General features: G+C 41.0%; 2 protein-coding genes across 5 annotated transcripts in view; one reads left to right on the top strand and one right to left on the bottom strand.

Moving 5' to 3' along the window:
- GRTP1 (growth hormone regulated TBC protein 1) overlaps window positions 1-14,086 on the top strand; it is a 97,661-nt gene extending 83,575 nt beyond the window's left edge. Inside the window, exons 7-8 of one of the 3 annotated variants that reach the window (XR_013636040.1) lie at window positions 11,898-12,062; window positions 14,005-14,086. The gene's annotated coding sequence lies outside the window, so the exon portion shown is untranslated. Of the gene's footprint in view, window positions 1-396; window positions 3,744-11,897; window positions 12,063-14,004 lie in introns of those variants that run through there. The other 2 variants (XR_012159630.2, XR_012159631.2) reach the window with 2 other exon arrangements.
- Window positions 1-18,509, bottom strand: part of LAMP1 (lysosomal associated membrane protein 1) — a 32,932-nt gene that overhangs the window by 12,786 nt on the left and 1,637 nt on the right. For both annotated transcript variants that reach the window (XM_073350412.2, XM_073350402.2), the window contains exon 2: window positions 2,158-2,276. In XM_073350412.2, the coding sequence (XP_073206513.2) occupies window positions 2,158-2,276 (119 nt within the window). The remainder of the gene's footprint in view (window positions 1-2,157; window positions 2,277-18,509) is intronic.

Here is an 18,509-nt window from a genome sequence, read left to right as displayed (position 1 = left end):
GATTCCTAGCCTTAGGATATGCAGTGAATTTGGGGCAATATCCTGGAAGGCAAGTAGAGAAGGGCAGACAAGATCTTACCCATTATACACCTCTACAACTTGCAACAGCAGTACCAAGGATTACAACTTTAACTGCCGTGGTTTTAAAAGATGTTGTGTTTAAAATGGACTTGGATTTAATGGACTATTTATTGCTATGGAGATTTTATTAGACTGTTTTCTCTATAAAAATTAAATAATTCAAGATCTGAACTTCTATATATCACTTTATCTGGCATGATCATTGCAGCACCTTAGGAATAATTATTTTGTTAGTGTAAAATCTGGATCAAGTCAAGTGAAGCACAAAGTAACAGCAGTTCATTTGTAGACAAGTTAACTATCTTTCAATTCTAGAACTAAAGCAACATTTCAAATAAAGTACACTGGAATGTATGAAGAACGTGGACAACAGACTTTGAACCAACAAACTCCTCACTGAGACTGCTGAAGACTTTTGTAGAAGTCATGCAAAAAGGTTTTAAATTGCTAAAGCTACCTACTCTCAGCTTTAGGGATGGTATATTTATGAGACAGATATGAACTAAGCTAAGGTATAGTATGCTCGAAGGTGAGTGTTCCAAGTTTCAGAAGAAGGGAAGCAAAACAATCTTACAGAAACACAGTTTGCAGCTGCTTCTGAAGAGCTCTTCATTTCAACTGAAATAAGCAGATTCAATTGGCAGCACTGTACTGAAACTGGCATAATGCAGACAATGCAGTGTTATAGATGTTGCTTTATATATCGAAAAAACTGGCTTGGGCAATAGTTCCTTTCCTCTGTAAAATGCTTTGAGAGCTCCTAAGATATAAGGGCTAAAGTAGGTATCATCCCCATTTTACGGATGAGGACACTAAGGCACAGAGGCAAAAATTATTTGAAGGCCACAGCAGATCAGTAGCAGAGCAGAGCCAATAGAACCCAGGTCTGAACTCCCCACCCAGTGCCCTGTCCACTGGACCTAGGGCTGTCACCTCTGAGATACAAAAAACAGACATCTGGGATGATCCTGAGCCCCTAAGACTAGACAGCTTGCAGTGTACACTAAGCATCTTTACAGATTTCCTGGGACGGATACCAAAAAAGGGACAATGCTGGGAAAACCTGGCTAGGTGGTAACTCTAGCTGTATCATGCTGTCTCCAAAGGAAGACCACCACCACATCTGAACACTAAAAGCAGTAGAAATTAAAATATTCAAATGGGTATTTAATGAGCACATATCATTTGTTGACCTAATAACTGAGCTACAAACTGGATAGGCAAACCTAACAGCTTCAGCAATTGCCCCAATACACTGGAGCTCTCATAAAAAAAAAGAAACAAACAGACTCAAGTAGAGTCCAGCTATACAACTGGCAGACAGACATCTAGAGAATTCTCCTGAAGTGGTCCATAGGATCTAAAATTTTTCTTGGCATAACAGTGGATTAAGTGCATACACAAAGCAGGAGAATCACAGTATGAAGGGCATGCTGTCCACTGAACTGAAGGTCACAATTTAAGAAAGGAGCCAGCAGCAATATCTGCAGGATTTGAGAGACTGTCTACACAGAGGTAAGGCAAACTAAGCGTTGCTGCTCATGGTTAGTGCAGTGGTCCCCCAACTGCACCCCCACCCCGCCCTTATCCCTGTCCATGCCCCCGCCCAGAAGCCAGGTCTGGGACCAGAACTGGGCAGTGCCGGTGGGGTCTAGCCTGGGCCCTGCTGCATTCCCCCCCTCCCCTGAACATTCCTCCACACCCCTAGAGGGGCACGCCCCACAGTTTGGGGACCACTGGTCTAGTGTATGATGTAATCTGAAGTATTAAATGCACCCTTCAGCAGCAGCAAAATACAACAATTTCTAGTATCGATGTTAGGACCCCAAATTGACAAATTAAATCACCCAAGTTCATGCAGCATCTGGCAGTCTTCGTACTATTAGTTCTTCCCAAAGTCTACTCAGGAAATAAAGTGTCAGAGAGCCATTATTCCAGAAGCCAGGAGAAATAAAAGATTTAAAGAGCATTGTTTGCGCAAGCAGCTTTTCTGGCTTAATGTCTGATCTAACTCCTAACATCAGTCTGCCTGTTTAAAATGCAAATTAGAAGTAAACATTGAGCTACTGCTCCTACCTGTTGACTGCTCTTGGTGGTGTATTCCACTGAGAAGGACACTGACAGATTAGCTATTATGCAGACTTTACCACTCTGATCTTTCACTTCAAATGCTGAAGACGACATCTGTAAAAACACTGTTAAGAGTGGCAAGTTAGTTTCAAACCAAGTGCTACTTGAAGAAACAATAGGCTATGTCAACAAAACTTGTGTCACTCAAGGTTTTGAAAGTTACACCAACATAAGCGCTCGGGAGTGGAACAATGTCGCTCATGTGCACATCGCTACATCAGTGGGAGAGCTCCTCCCACAGACACGGCTCCTGCTGCTTGTGGAGGTGGTAGTTTTAGGCTGACGGGCCCGTCAGCATAGAGCACCTTCACCACATGCTTCAACAGCACAGCTGTATTGGCTGCGCGACTGCAGCACTGTATGTATAGACATACCCATACAGTGCTCACTTTAGACCCCAAGAGAAGGGCCAGCACATACAATCTCCAGCTGGTGCAAGAAAAGCTTTAGATAAAAGTCTTGAAGTGACAAGGTACGGTCCGGAGAGTCTATGATGAAAACAGTTTAATGTCTATCTGCAGAGAGATCTGTGGGTGTGTCCTGAGGACACTAGTTAGTACTTCTGTACTTTCAGGGGAAGAAAATACTTTAAATTAGGGCCGTTGATTAATCGCAGTTAACTCATGCGATTAACTCAAAAAAATTAATCATGATAAATCGCAATTTTAATTGTGCTGTTAATAGAATACCAATTGAAATTAAATGTTTTTGGATGTTTTTCTACATTTTGAAATATATTGATTTCAATTACAACACAGAATACAAAGTATACAGTGCTCACTTTATATTGCTTTTGATTACAAATATTTGCATTGTAAAAATGACAAAAGAAATAGTATTTTTCAATTAACCTCATACAAATACTGTAGTGCAATCTCTTTATCGTGAAAGTCCAACCTACAAATGTAGATTTTTGTTACATAACTGCAATCAACAACAAAACAAAGTAAAACTTTAGAGACTACAAGTCCACACAGTCCTACTTCTTGTTTTTCTTAGCAAATGGCTTAACAAGTTTCTTTACATTTATGGGAAATAATGCTGCCCTCTTCTTATTTACGTCACCTGAAAGTGAGAACAGGTATTCACATGGCACTTCTGTAGCCAGCATTGCAAGGTATTTACGTGCCAGATACGCTATGCCGCTAAACATTCATATGCAGCTTCAACCACCATTCCAGAGGACATGCTTCCATGCTGATGATGCTTGTTTAAAAACATGCGTTAATTAAATTTGTGACTCAGCTCCTTGGAGAATTGCACGTCTCCTGCTCTATGGTTTTACCTGCATTCTGCCGTGTAGTGTGTGTTATGGTAGTCTAGGATGAGGACCCAGCACGTTTGATTTAAGAACACTTTCACAGCAGATTTGACAACACACAAAGGCAGCTTGAATATCAGATTTCTAAAGCTGGCTACAGCACTCAACCCAAGGTTTAAGAATCTGAAGTGCCCTCCAAAATCTGAGAGGGATGAGTGTGGAGCATTCAGAAGTCTTAAAAGAGCAACACTCTGATGCGGAAACTACAGAACCCGAACCACCAAAAAAGAAAATCAACCATCTGCTGGTGGCATCTGACTCAAATGATGAAAATGAACATGCATCCGTCCACTCTGCTTTGGATCGTTGTTCAGCAGAACCTGTCATCAGCATGGATGCATATCCTCTGGAATGGTGGTTGAAGCATGAAGGGACATATGAATCTTTAGCGCATCTGGCATGTAAACATCTTGCAATACAGGCTACAACAATGTCATACAAATGCCTGTTTTCACTTTCAGCAGCATTATCTCCTGCAAATGCAAAACAAATTATTTGTCTGAGCGATTGGCTGAACAAGAAATAGGACTGGGCGGACTTGCAGGCTCTAAAGTTTTATATTGAATTCAAAAATAAAACAGTGTTTTGTTTTATACAATTCTACATTTGTAAGTTCAACTTTCATGATAAAGAGATTACACTACAGTACTTGTATTAGGTGAATTGAAAAATAATATTTATTTTGCTGTTTTACAGTGCTAATACTTATAATCAATAATATAAAGTGAGCACTGTATACTTGGTATTCTGTGTTGTAACTGAAATCAATATATTTGAAAATGTAGAAAACATACATTTCTTTAAATAAATGGTATTCTATTGTTTAACTGTGCGATTAATTGCATAATTAATGACGATTAATTTTTTTAATCACTTGACAGCCCTACTTTAAATCTTCCATGTGGAAGCCATCTCTCCCATTATCTTAGTACAGAATGCCTTTTTAAGCTACCAATGGTCAGTTTCCCATTCCACTGCCTTTAGTAGTGGAAACAAATATTTTTCCCAATACATGTCAGTCTGGCCCTCACCTGGAGAACTGGAGCAGCTGACACACACAAAAGTCAGTGCTAAAATGGGTAAGAGTTGTTGGTTAGTTAGTAAAAGGGCAGGAGGATAGGAATGACACCTGCCTTCCCTCACACTACTGATGAAGAATCCTCTCATTCTCAATTTCCCAACCCAGCAGCCCTTGACAAAAAACCATCTGTCACTCTCCTTCCCTTCCCCATACATGATGGGAAAGAGTTGTGGGGATAAAGCCAGGCACCTACACACAGCCAAGCAGCAATCTGATTCCATCTCACCAGTATGACTATTTTGCAAGTGTCATCAACATGACTTGGCACACAGTCAGGATTAGCAGGGTGAAGGACACTGTTTAGTTGCCTTTTGATCACACCAATATTGATAGTTTTTGTAGAATTTTGTAAGCTGTGTTTATATTTCAGGATCTCCATTATTCCATGATTCCACAATCAGGGTTCATCACAAAACACACACTTTGAGGTAGTACCTAAACCTTTGTGATTTTGACAGTAGCACTGCACTGGGCTCACATTTTACTCCTGGGGGAATTCGGAACCTAAAAAATTTAAAAATTCTGTGCGTGTTTTAAAATTCTGCATATTTTGTCAAAACACTACCAAAATAATTGAAACTGGCACGATTACATAACTTATTTCAAAATATCTGTCAGCAACTATGTCTAACAATACAGACAAAAAAATTCCTCCAGGAGTAGAGCATTAAAGAAATCTGTTTCTCTGCATCCTCCCCCTCAGAGCCCCATGGGGGGGGGGGGCAGGCACATACCTGTACGCCCTAACCCCCAGCCCAGACACTTGTACCTCCTCCTACCCCAGAGCCCAGCTGCAGGGCCCACCACAGTCTAGACACTCACACCCTGTACCCCCCAGAGCCTAGACACCCACACCTCCTCCCCACCACAGCCCAACTGTGGGGATTACCCCCCCATGCCCCTTCCTCCCCCAAAGCACTGCCACCAGGCCTACCCCTGCCCAGAAACCTGCACCCCATATCCCCCAGAGCCCATCCACGGGGCCTCCCTCAGCCCAGTCACCCACACCTCCTAACCCCCAGGGATCCACAGGGAGAAACAGCCTGATGCTGTGTCCTGGGTTTGTACTAAGTTTCCTGCATGCTGCCTCCTTCCTTCAGGGCAGGCAAGGAACTACAGCTCCCAGGAACCCTCCAGCTGTGTCTTCTATTTGCGAGCTGGGTCCAGCAGCCCCTAGTGGCAGCCAGCAGCTCTGTAGCCCTTCTCGGTGGGAGAAAAAGGAAATTCTGCATCCACAATATTAATTTCTGCACAAATTCTGTATACACAGTGGCACAGAATTTCCTCAGGAGTAACATTTGCAACATTATCTCCCCAACATTGTGGATATTCTGAAATGGATGCAGCCCTTAACACTGAAGCCAGACGACCAATTAACTAGTCAACTGCTGACTGTAGCAGAAACATCCAGCTAGTGGGCTTGTTCATAATTTTGGGGTGTGGCCAGATGTTTCTATGAAAGAAGTCAGAGTGAGGCATATAAATTCCAGCTTCAGAGTTTTAGTCACTTCTGACCCAGTCAACACGGAATCCATTGCCTCCCCCAGTATCAAAAGCTTCCTGGGTACCAAAAAACTAAACTGCTTCCCCACTTTCCTAAATACCAAAAGAGCCAGCTATCCAAATCCAGCTTTCCCTAATAGCCAGGATGCAGGTTTGTGCACCAGATTTTTTTCTCCTCATAGTTAAACGTGTTGAAAAGCTGGGGGCTGCTTCAAATAAGCTGACTAAAAACCAGGAATACTGGATTGTTTCCACACTTGAATTAAAAAGCTTCCATTAAAAAAAAAATTGGAATCTGTCAGATATTTCAGTTTTCTACATGGGAGTGCTAAAAGAGAGCAAGGAGTCTTGCCACAGGATTTAGGTCCAGCTTGCTAGAGAGTACCCAGGGTTTTATCATATTAAAAGCCAGATCCTTAGCTGGTAGAATTCAGGGCAGTTCTGCAGCTGGTTGAGAAGTGCCAATTTTTCCATAGGATTGTGTGTGTCTTTACAGGGAACTTTGGGGGAGAAACATTTTTCCAATGAAAGCCATAACCAGGGACTACTTGATTTTCATAAACATTTTTTTTGGCTCCCAAAAACTAGGAGTTTTTAAACCAATGAACATTCAGTTTTTCAATAAAATCAGGAAGATTTGACCAAATTGGAGGCTTTTCCATGAAAGTTTTAGTCAAAAAGCTGCATTTTTGGGGAAAAAGTTGACCAATTCTATGTGGCTCCATTAAACGCTCTGAAACAGCTCAGGTTTACATTAGCCGAGGATCCAGCACTATATTTAAATTATGCCTCAGGTTGCCCATCTGTAAAACAGGGATACTGGGGTTTGCCCATACTTGGAAAGGGCTTTGAGAGCTACAAATGAAAAGAGTGAAGAATTATGGGTTGACAATCTACAGTATATTTAGGTGCCACTGAGATGCAGTCAGACTGCTGGAATTCTAGCCTTTAAACAAACATGATGCTATTAGAATTAAGATCAGGTGGCACAGAAACAGAAGCCAGCAGTGGAAAGCAATGGGGTTTGATATGAGATTGCAGGGAGAGAGAAGGCTTGGCACACTGGAAGGATGTCACTCCAGGCCAAAGGAGAGCAATGTGAAGAGAGGCATGAATGTCAGAATTGGAGATGAAGGAAGCAACAATGAAAGGAGAGAGCCCCAAAAGGTGAAAGTTCAAAACCAAGAGTGGAAGATGAGACAGGAGTGGAACCTTAGCAAAGATGAGGATACTGATCTTTAAGCAAAGAGGAATGAGAGGCCAAAAGGAGGAGGCTCAACTGCTAAAAAGTGGCAAGAGGATTATTTTAGTTGCTAGGTGATGTCAAGGTAGGAGGAGAAAGTTGCAGGAGAAGAGCAGTTTACTGTAGCCCCTGTAAGAGTTCATGCCATGGCATGAATCAGCATTTTAACCAGTGAGAACCCACGGGAAGTGTTAGGAAGTGACTAGATTTACTGAGAGGGAAAGAGTAACTACAGCATTACGAGACTGACAGAAGACAGTGGAGTTATGGACGAAGTGAGGAGTCAAGCTAATTTAGGAGGGAAAGTACAGTTCAGCTTTTGTTGGGTTTAATTTAGGAAATTAACAGGACATCCAGAAGGATATGCAAGCATAGACATGGGGAAGAAGTCAGAAGTAGGTTGAGGGTAGACAGTGTAAGCTCAAGACTATGGGAGCTGATTAGGTCATTGAAGGGGCAGAGTGATGTATAAGATTATCAGTGGCAGGGGAACACAAAACATGCCAAAAGGACAAGTCAGAAAGGAGGGGAGTTAGGAAAAAAACAGTCAAGGAAACCAAAATAAGGCAGCCTCAAGCCCCTTGAGTCTGCAAGGAAGAAGCTGTTTGTGGATTTTGTGGGGACAGTTTCAGTACAGATTGTAACAGCTTCGAACATGAGACAGTCTCAGCCCATCTACAAGATGTAAGAGAATTTATAAACTGTCAGAATGCCAAAGAAGGGACCGTACATCCACATCCACGTACTACAATGAGTCAGTGCTAGGAAGAAGTTCTATTATAGAACTGAGCCTTACTTAACGTATCTCATTAAGGAATACTATACAATTACAACACTGCTTGTGCTTACTGTAGTACAGGCTAATTCAGCAGACCTTTATTTTTTCCTGTTTACTTTAAGCAATTGGTGATGTGACCTTCTGTCAGTTCAATAGCGGACACCTCCAAATAAGACTGCTGCAATTTGTAACTAATAGAGCATTGGTTCCATAAAGTTGGTGGTTACTTTCAGGGTATATAATTAAATAGCTCTAGAGACTAGTGCTTAAGAGAAACCTTATCACTATCACAGAAAGCAAAGAGAAGCCAATGATTTCCATGGGAAATATTTTTCATTGCACCGCTACTACTGTACAGAGCAAAGTGGATAACAGCTTTGAGAAATGTAAAATGAATTCAAAGACACTGTAATTTTAAAGACTGATTTACACCACAGCTAGATAAATACAATACTCAAGAAATTGTAACTTAATGCAGGTAAACATGCGAGTGATAAATATGAATGATTTTCTGAAGGCCCAGCTGTGAATCTTTACCGGTTGACCAGTTGCCTATCTGAATAAAGCAGTACAACTTATATTTCTACCTGAAGTCTTTGTTTCCATGTGTATGTTGAATCTCCTACTAAAGGAGCCTTTATTTTCAGAACTGCCTTTGTTATGCTATGACTCCAAGTTAACACAATGGTGGAGTATTATGTTACTAGTTACCATTTCAGTTCCCTGTTAAATACAAAATAATCATGTGAAGACACACAGACCACCAGGCAATTCACTAGGAGAAACAATATTAGTTGTGTAACTTCTCACTGCTAAGTATCTTTCCCTTGATGCTAAAACAGAATGTCAGGATTGCCCTTTTCTCCACCCTCAGAGAAAGCTTCAAATATTACAACCTTTTATAGATGTAAGTAACATAGGATTTACCCTTCCAGATTGGGTGCACTAAATTCAATATCCTGCCTCTGACAGAGAACAGGTTTTTTAAGTGAGAAAAAAAAACTAGTGTTTAGCGCTTACGGAAACTGAAATGTTTGTTGAAACATGTTTTCAGTTGTTTACAGTGTATGCCATAGGTAGTCAATTATTTTTTGTCATGGTCCGGACTCCAGATGGTCAAGGATCGGACTCCGGAGAAAATAATTAAATAAAAAGATTCCAGGGTCAGTTCAAAAGTATCTTGATGTCTGGATCGTGTATCTGTGCCCAAAGAAAACTGTCCAGATTGCTGCCTGCAGGAGTTAATGATTTACTCTGCTGCTGCAGTTTCATTATTAAGGTTGTTCCATGATTCTAGAGATCTCAAGCCAGCAGATTAGTTTTTAAAAAAAGAACTAGAGTTCAGGATATGTAGTTTTGTTTATCTTGAATTCACATAGTCTGCGCAGCTGGGGTTTCCCCCTAGTAGTTTTATGCTTTTGGTGGGGGAGGAAGGGGATTAGCCACCAGAATCCACCTCAACTCAAAACTCACATTGTAATCTGTTTCACTACAGTATGAAAGTCCTGTTACAGGTGTCACTTAAGGTCTTTATGCTATGGAAAAGGCACTATTTCAGAGTAGCGTAGCTAAACATTGCCAGAATACTATGACCTTGCAATGGTTCAGCATGCCATAACCATAAACCCCGTCTGTGTGCAAATGAAGGCACTGCACACACAATACTTGCCACAACACAACCTGTGCAAGTTGGTGCCTGTCCTATAACTTCTGTACAGCTCTCTGGAGTTGGTGGATAATTGGCAGTATGTTATTTGGATCTGTTAACATTTGTTTTCCACCGTGAAAGAGCTGTGTATGCAGATACTATGGCTTGAGCATAGCAGGAAGTACCCTGCACCTTCTGTCAGACAGACTGTGGTCCATCGGCATATCCCCAAGTGGTGTGGTGCTTATTGGTAGAACAGTGCTCCAAGGAGATAAGGAATTTGGTTTGATTTTTGTCTAAATATTTCAGGTGTTTGTCTGTCTTATTGTACTTCTGGTTGTGGGTTAGAGCCTGCAACCCACAGTCACTTCAATGGCTGACTAGAGCCTGCAGCCTAAGGCCCTGTTTTACAGCTGAATTAACAGCTTCTTTAACGTTTCCTCCTACATCCAGACAGGGGAGTGGTCCAGACCAGAGTTGAGAGAAGAGCTCCCCATAGAGGAATTCATTCCAGGTCCTCCAAATCCCTCCCCCCGTAATAGCATCCCAGGGGCACATCCAGTACAAGCCCTTTGTTAGAGGACTGAGGAGAGAGAAGAGAGCTATGCGAGAGAACAGCAGTACCTGGATCATGGGACATCAAACAGCAAGGTTTATTTTAAGCAGGTGTTTAATGTGCATTTGTTAACTCTCCTGTTTCTCAGGAGATGAGAACAGCACAGTTCCCGGTTAGGTTTGATGTTTTCTGACATGTAAGTTAGAATCAATACAAGCATACATGAAGTTATGAGTCTAACTCTCCCCACCTTTTTTTGGGGGGTGGGGGGTGGGGGGGGAGAACACAAGAAGGACAGCAGGGAACAGCAACGGTAGAGCCAAGAGTAGACTAACGTCGACTGCCTTCGGACCCAATTAGAACCGGGAGTGGGAGGGAGAGACCAGCTGCACCAGTGCAGCTGCAACACCTCTTCCAGTCATAGAATCATAGAATATCAGGGTTGGAAGGGACCCCTGAAGGTCATCTAGTCCAACCCCCTGCTCGAAGCAGGACCAATTCCCAGTTAAATCATCCCAGCCAGGGCTTTGTCAAGCCTGACCTTAAAAACCTCTAAGGAAGGAGATTCTACCACCTCCCTAGGTAACGCATTCCAGTGTTTCACCACCCTCTTAGTGAAAAAGTTTTTCCTAATATCCAATCTAAATCTCCCCCACTGCAACTTGAGACCATTACTCCTCGTTCTGTCATCTGCTACCATTGAGAACAGTCTAGAGCCATCCTCTTTGGAACCCCCTTTCAGGTAGTTGAAAGCAGCTATCAAATCCCCCCTCATTCTTCTCTTCTGCAGGCTAAACAATCCCAGCTCCCTCAGCCTCTCCTCATAAGTCATGTGTTCCAGACCCCTAATCATTTTTGTTGCCCTCCACTGGACCCTCTCCAATTTATCCACATCCTTCTTGTAGTGTGGGGCCCAAAACTGGACACACTACTCCAGATGAGGCCTCACCAATGTCGAATAGAGGGGAACGATCACGTCCCTCGATCTGCTCGCTATGCCCCTACTTATACATCCCAAAATGCCATTGGCCTTCTTGGCAACAAGGGCACACTGCTGACTCATATCCAGCTTCTCGTCCACTGTCACCCCTAGGTCCTTTTCTGCAGAACTGCTGCCTAGCCATTCGGTCCCTAGTCTGTAGCGGTGCATTGGATTCTTCCATCCTAAGTGCAGGACCCTGCACTTATCCTTATTGAACCTCATCACATTTCTTTTGGCCCAATCCTCCAATTTGTCTAGGTCCTTCTGTATCCTATCCCTCCCCTCCAGCGTATCTACCACTCCTCCCAGTTTAGTATAATCCGCAAATTTGCTGAGAGTGCAATCTACACCATCCTCCAGATCATTTATGAAGATATTGAACCGGCCCCAGGACCAACCCTTGGGGCACTCCACTTGATACCGGCTGCCAACTAGACATGGAGCCATTGATCACTACCCGTTCACTGGCGTTACAGAGAATGCAGAGGGCCAGTGCAGGTGCAAGCTTTGTTCAGACACAGAAGTAGTTTGCAGTCATTGCAGCTGCGGCAACATTTTTTCCTCTCTGCTGTAGATGAACCTAAAGAGTCAGAGGAAGTTTGAAAAAACCCCACTCTGAAAGATTCCCCTTATTCCAGGAGGACAAGAGAATTTGCTGCAGCACCCAGCCTGGTCAGGCTTCCCTCCTGAGGAAGGATGAGTAACTGTGAAATCCTAAGTGGTATACTGATGCGAATAGGTATTTGGTCTTCCAAACTCAATTGGAAGTGATACAGCATATATTAAATGTGAACAGAATATTGAATGTAGGGTTTTTTTATGCTATACTTTTCACAGTTGTGTTAGATAAAGATACCAATAATTAGCAGTCTATATTAGACTTCCACCATGAGTTAACTGATAGCCAATTTGCTCTCGGTAGTTAACAGGTTTGTAAAGGCTAGCATAAATACTCTCCAAAAAAGTGTTTTACCCTAAGGTAACCAAACTATTAGCCAAAAGGTAAAAAAGCAGAAAGGGCTACATCATATTCCATATAGAGCTAAAGAAATGTAGTCTCGCCACAGAGGCAGGGCAGAATTCATGCGGAATAGCAACATGCAGTGCAAGTTTTACAAAGGATTCCATTTTTAATTTTGACTCGTGATTTTCAAGCATGTTAGTGTAATAAATGTTTCAGATCAGTTATGGGGGAAAATATTTACGTAGATTCTTAGCTCTCAAGTTCACTATAAAGACAAGGTCAAAGTCTCCTACAATGTCTCACTCAACATTTCCAGCTTAAATAAAACAAGAAAAAGGCCATTTAGCAGCTGCCTGTGTGGTTTGACAAGTCATTGTGAAGTTACATCAAGTTCCATTTGGTATCAGAAACTTAAAAAGTTTCGACTCAAGAGTTTAAACCAGGGTTCTCTCTCTAAAAGAGCAGAAAAATAATGAAAAATGTTTGTCCGGTTGATAGCCCACAATAACATTGTTTCTTTGGGATGGGGTGGGGGAATACCCTCAGACTCAGGGCTGATAGTGAACTCAACAGAAACGTCTCCTCAGAAAAAAACAGATAACAGAAGAGGTGCAGAGCAAACTGGTTCAGTGAACCATCTTCACATTCTAATCTAAACAAAACAATCTGGTGCACCTTCAGCCTTCATACAGAAATTGTGCATGCCTTCCCACACAGAACATATTTGCAGTTCACTTCCTGTGTAAGTGCTCTTTTCAAGATGGCTGTTTAGAAAGGGCCATCTGACCAACCTAGAAATGAACTGAATTTTAATACCCTTAATTATTTTTCTTCCACTTGATGAAAATGCAGATTGCCACGCCCAAGCCTGAATGCCAAAGATTGTCTGTTTCTTATGCATTACCGATTGTGGAATAAGAAAAGGAGGACTTGTGGCACAAATAAATTTGTTAGTCTTTAAGGTGCCACAAGTCCTCCTTTTCTTTTTGCGGATACTCTTGTCCAGGCTGCTACTCTGAAACAGATTGTGGAATGTTTCAGCTGCAAATATGATATATGTTCTAGGACCAAAGGGAAGGAGTGCTACTACACTTGTTAAATTTTCATTAAAAATTAGGCTGTCCATACTACCTGGTACTACATTATTCATTGCCAATGAAGGGTAGAAAAGCTGAGCAAAGGAGAAAAAAAATAAAAATACAATTATGCTCAGCTTGTGATCCACACCACAACCAAGGCTATTTCAACTACAGACATGCCTCCAAGGTACTAAGCAAAAGCACAAAAAATGTATGGTATAAATATCATGTTTGGCATACCAAAGTCTAACCAAATGAATAAAAGAGTAGTTTGAAATACACGTACAAATCAGTATAAAGATAGTGCAATGAAGCATTCAGATAGGTTTTAAAAGTGGTACTAAGCTTTGTGGTTTTATGGTTGGCAGTGGACTCTTTTACATGCTTAAGCAGAATTGGTCACGACACCCATCTCTGAATCTACTGATCATTTAAAAATAATTATATGTGACCTGGTAGGAAAAAATACAGCTGACAGTAGTTAAAATGAAAATAGCTACTGGAAAAGTGTGCATCTTTAGTACCAGAAACAGCCATAATCCCATCAAAATATGGGCATATAGCTTAGCTGAAAAAAATGCTAGTTGCCTCTCTAGCAAGGTAACTTTTCTACAATTTTATGCATTGTGTCTTTTCAGGGTACATCTATGCAGCATTTTACAGCAAGCCTCCAAGCCCAGTGTGACACTGTATGGAATATAGGTGACCATTTATAATATTATTGCTATCAGTATTACAAAATTGCAATGAATCATACAAGATATGCCATGTAAGGCATCACTGGAAAAGTTATGATTGGCTAAATAGGATATTCATAACTCAATACATATAAACCTGATTATGTGTGGTATATTTGTATATCAAACTTGTGCTGTGTTTCTGGGGGACGCTCCCAGACAGATTGACATCAGCAGTATCTAGCCTGCTTAATGGCCCATGAAGGACAATCAGCTGTACAATGAGCTCATTGAAAAAAGGCAGGGGTTACACCTATGCATCAGCTGGACAACATGTAGGAACATGTCTGTAGACATGGACTCCAAATGCTTTTCCATGCCCATGTGAGCTTGTGTTTGGGACAATGTATAAGCCACATGGCAAGGATATAAAAAACAAGCAGCTGCCATCTTCTCCATTGTGTGTTCTATCCTGCTTCTCACCTCTGGAGTAACTTCTCTACAAACTGAAGCTTTAACAAAGGACTGACAGACCCATCCATGTGGATGTGTTTCAAAGAGCCAGCAAACTCACCAGTGCTGCTACGAACTCTGATGTCATATGTACGTATCTGACTGCTTTGCAGGGTGGATAAAAATCAATGATTTAAAAAAAATAAAAATGTAAATTGGATTTTTTTAGATAAAATGCTTTGAGGAAAAAACTGATCAAAAGATAGTTTTAATTAAGATACATTATAGCTCAAAGAAATCTCATCGTGAAATAGGGATTATAAATTCTAATTCTATAGTAAGAGAGAATATATTTATGTAATGTTTAAGAAAGAACACATTTACAAAACCTAATAGTTCATGAATTAGGTATCCAAATCTTATGGGATTCCAGGGGCTTCTGTATAGATTTAGGTTAATCTATCTACCAAATGGGACTCAGTGCTCAGTCTAGAAGATACCATCAGAGGTGCTTGGTTTTGCAGTTCTCAAACTGTGGATTTGTGTCTTCAGATATCATAGATAACATCAAAAATGTTTTTAAAATAAATATATAGAGGTGAGAAATAAGAGACCATACCCTATTGTCCTCTGCAAATTTGTGTACACAGAGTCAATCCCTTATCTCTCTCTAAAAGTGCAAAGTTTCCAAAAGTTCAATGAACAGAAGATTGTTGGGGGTGAAATAGATCTGGACAAGGAGAAGTAGTCTGGCGATAAATGTGAGAAGGGAAGGACAGGCAGTAGAAACAGAAGTGAAACTGTTTGAGCAGCATTTTCCAGAAGTCCTGAGGTCTGAGTGTAGCCTTTATTGATTTGAGATCTACCATACGATTCGTTCGCTAGAAGGGAAAACCTATAATGGCAGCAGGCTGTAAAAGAGACCCAGTTTGGGAATAAGAACCATTCAAGAAATATATGTTTGCTGATGATGTTTTAAAGAAAGGCAACACCAGTGAACTGGTGGAAGTTACTTAAGCACTTGGATTTAGAGACTGTTGAAGTGATAATCTCATTCTTAACTGCAGTAGCTTTTTCTGCCGGTGTAGAAAGAATATTTTCTTCCTTTGGACTAATTCATTCCAAATTGAGAAATCATGTGGGATCTGAAAAAGCAGGAAAGCTTGCTTTTCTTTTCCAAATTATGAACAAACAAGAAAATGAAGGTGAAGACGACTGAGTTAGCTGCAGAAGCCAATATTTTAAGTTTCTCGTGTTGATGTGGCTGACATAGTCGAGTTAATTGGGGGGGGGGGGCGTGTTAATATTTCATTTTTTTTAGTTAAAACAATTTTTACAAAAACAAACCTGATTTTAAAAAACCTGAATGTTTAACTAAATTCAAAAATTCATATGCTTGCTTTATTAAATTATATGTTTGCTGTTGAAGAAAAAAATCCACAATACATAACATTGTTTTAGTTAAATAAAAATTTAAATGTCTGTCTGATGATGTTCTCCTCCTCATATAGGATGGCAAGAAAATCCTCCAAATATTAATGATTAACCTGTTGAATTGGAGATAGTTCACCTCCCAATGACTTCATAAATATCTGCTCCAATTACCTCTGATAAATGAAATAACCAATCATTCATTTTCTGATATAGCTGTAAAACTCATCTAAAAAGTTGTCAAAATAAATCACTTAAAAAATTTATAGTGTGTATACCTTCTAAAAATTAGACCTATATCTGAGTTGTGAAGAACGTGTATTAAGGTTATAACAACCAACAAGAATGCACTTTTATGTAGAAATCCATGATTAAATCGAGTCTTCCTGACTAGTGATTTAAATCAAATCCACCCTGTTGTTTTGACTATTTAACAACTCTTCTCTTTGTTTTATAATAAAACCTTTAATTTTAGATACCAAAGGATTGGCTGGCAGCATATTTTGGGTAAGATCCAGATTAGTACTGATCTGGTAATGTGGATGGCCCTTTGGGGATAAGAAGAACATTTTGTGTAGTAAGTAGAGTTTTAAATAACTCCTCACCTTACTGGACATCTATTATGATGTTGTGAAGGCCAAGACTATAACAGGGTTCAAAAAAGAACTAGATAAATTCATGGAGGATAGGTCCATCAATGGCTATTAGCCAGGATGGGAAGGGATGTGTCCCTAGCCTCTGTTTGCCAGAAGCTGGGAATAGGTGACAGGGGATGGATCATTTGATGATTACCTGTTCTGTTCATTCCCTCTGGGGCACCTGGCATTGGCCACTGTTGGAAGACTGGATATTGAGCTAGATGGACCTCTGGTCTGACCCTGTACAGCCAGTCTTTGGTGTTACTTGCTGATTGGGAGCCAGATAACTGGAATGCAATAAAGGGGGCTGTGTGATTTATTTTGCTTTGTTTCTTGATAATACAGCGTGGGGGGTCAGGAGCAATTTGTGGCTGGTTGGTGACTAGCTACAGTGTTAACCACCAGTTTTGGCAGAATCTGCTCTCCTTTTAGCAGCATGCCCTGACCTTGGCATTTTCATTGTGGGCTACCTGAGGCATCTCGGGTCATACCTGGGTTGAGAGATCAGGCTAGTGCTCTAAAACCAGCCACATAGACAGTACTTTCAAGTTGCAGCTTGGGCTGGGGCTGAGGCTCTTAAGCCCAACCCTACCCCTAAGCTTCAGAGCAAGAGTCGTAGTGTAAAGCTCTAGAGCAAGCCCCATTAACACTGGTCTGTTGACCTGGGTTGGATGGCTTACTCCAACATGCCAGGTAGACATGCCCTCAGTGGTTTAGTTTCAGCTCCTGGCATTAGCATCTCAATCAAAACAGTTTTTACCAAGTTAGCTCACGAGCAGACCATGTAGTGCTACTTGTAACCAATGCCATGCATCCCATGAAAATTTAGTAAGGCCATTTGGTCAAAGGCCAAACCCTTAACTCCACAACTCACATGGCTTTGAACAGAAATCTAGGAAGCACATCTCAGTTGGACGAGGAGGATTACAGGATCCACTTAGCATTTGCACTTTATTACACCTTCAAGAGTTTTCACTGTGCATTGTCCCAGAACCCTGTTTCTTCAGAAGCCCAGAAAAACTACAGAAGTCCACTCTGAATGGCTCATCAAGATTTGATATATTAGGGGACATTGTAAACTATACAGGATCTGTATGTCAAGAACAGCATGCTTCAACAAGCCACCAGTGAAGATAAGATTAGCAACAGTACAAAGTTGATCTGAAACATTCACATACAAGCTCCCCGCAACTTAAGTTTTCAAAAAAACCCAAAGCTGCAAGATTCAGATATGGGTTTTCAAACACCAGACTTCTACAGTGTTGGTATCCAGCCCCTCTGTACAGTTATGAACCTATGATAATAGCTTTCTAGCCTAACAAACTGGATACCATCAGATTAGGCCTGAATAGAGACTGGGAGTGGTTGGGTCATTACAAAACCTAAACTTAATTTCCCCAATACTAACTCTTCCCTACTGTTACTCACACCTTCTTGTCAACTGTCTGTAATGGGCCACTCTCTTAACACCTCAAAAGTTATTTTTCCTCCCTTGGTGTCCTGCTGTTAATTGATTTCTCGTTAGACTGATCTCACACTTGGTAAAGCAACCCCCATCCTTTCATGTATTTATACCTGCTCCTGTATTTTCACTCCATGCATCTGATGAAGTGGGTTCTAACCCATGAAAACTTATGCCCAAATAAATTTATTAGTCTCTAAGGTGCCACAAGGACTCCTTGTTATTTTTCCTGATTCAGACTAACACGATTACCACTCTGAATCCCTGTCTTGTCCCCCAGTATGACCAATGCACATTATAAAGAAAAACAAATAGATTAATGACATTGTTCTTGCATCTATTGTGTCTGAAAAGTATTTACTGGCCTTTTAAACTGGATTATGCACATCTCCTCAATTGCCCTCGTGAGTTAGTGCTTTCCAGCAAGTAACTGGTAGATTACCATGTTTAATCAGTACATCCAATGCAAGAACTGAGAGCCA

Source organism: Lepidochelys kempii, chromosome 1 (genome assembly GCF_965140285.1).
Source record: "Lepidochelys kempii isolate rLepKem1 chromosome 1, rLepKem1.hap1, whole genome shotgun sequence".
NCBI classification, from domain to species: domain Eukaryota; kingdom Metazoa; phylum Chordata; order Testudines; family Cheloniidae; genus Lepidochelys; species Lepidochelys kempii.
Note: the sequence above shows the minus strand (reverse complement) of the source record. Positions and strands in the feature narration are given on the sequence as shown.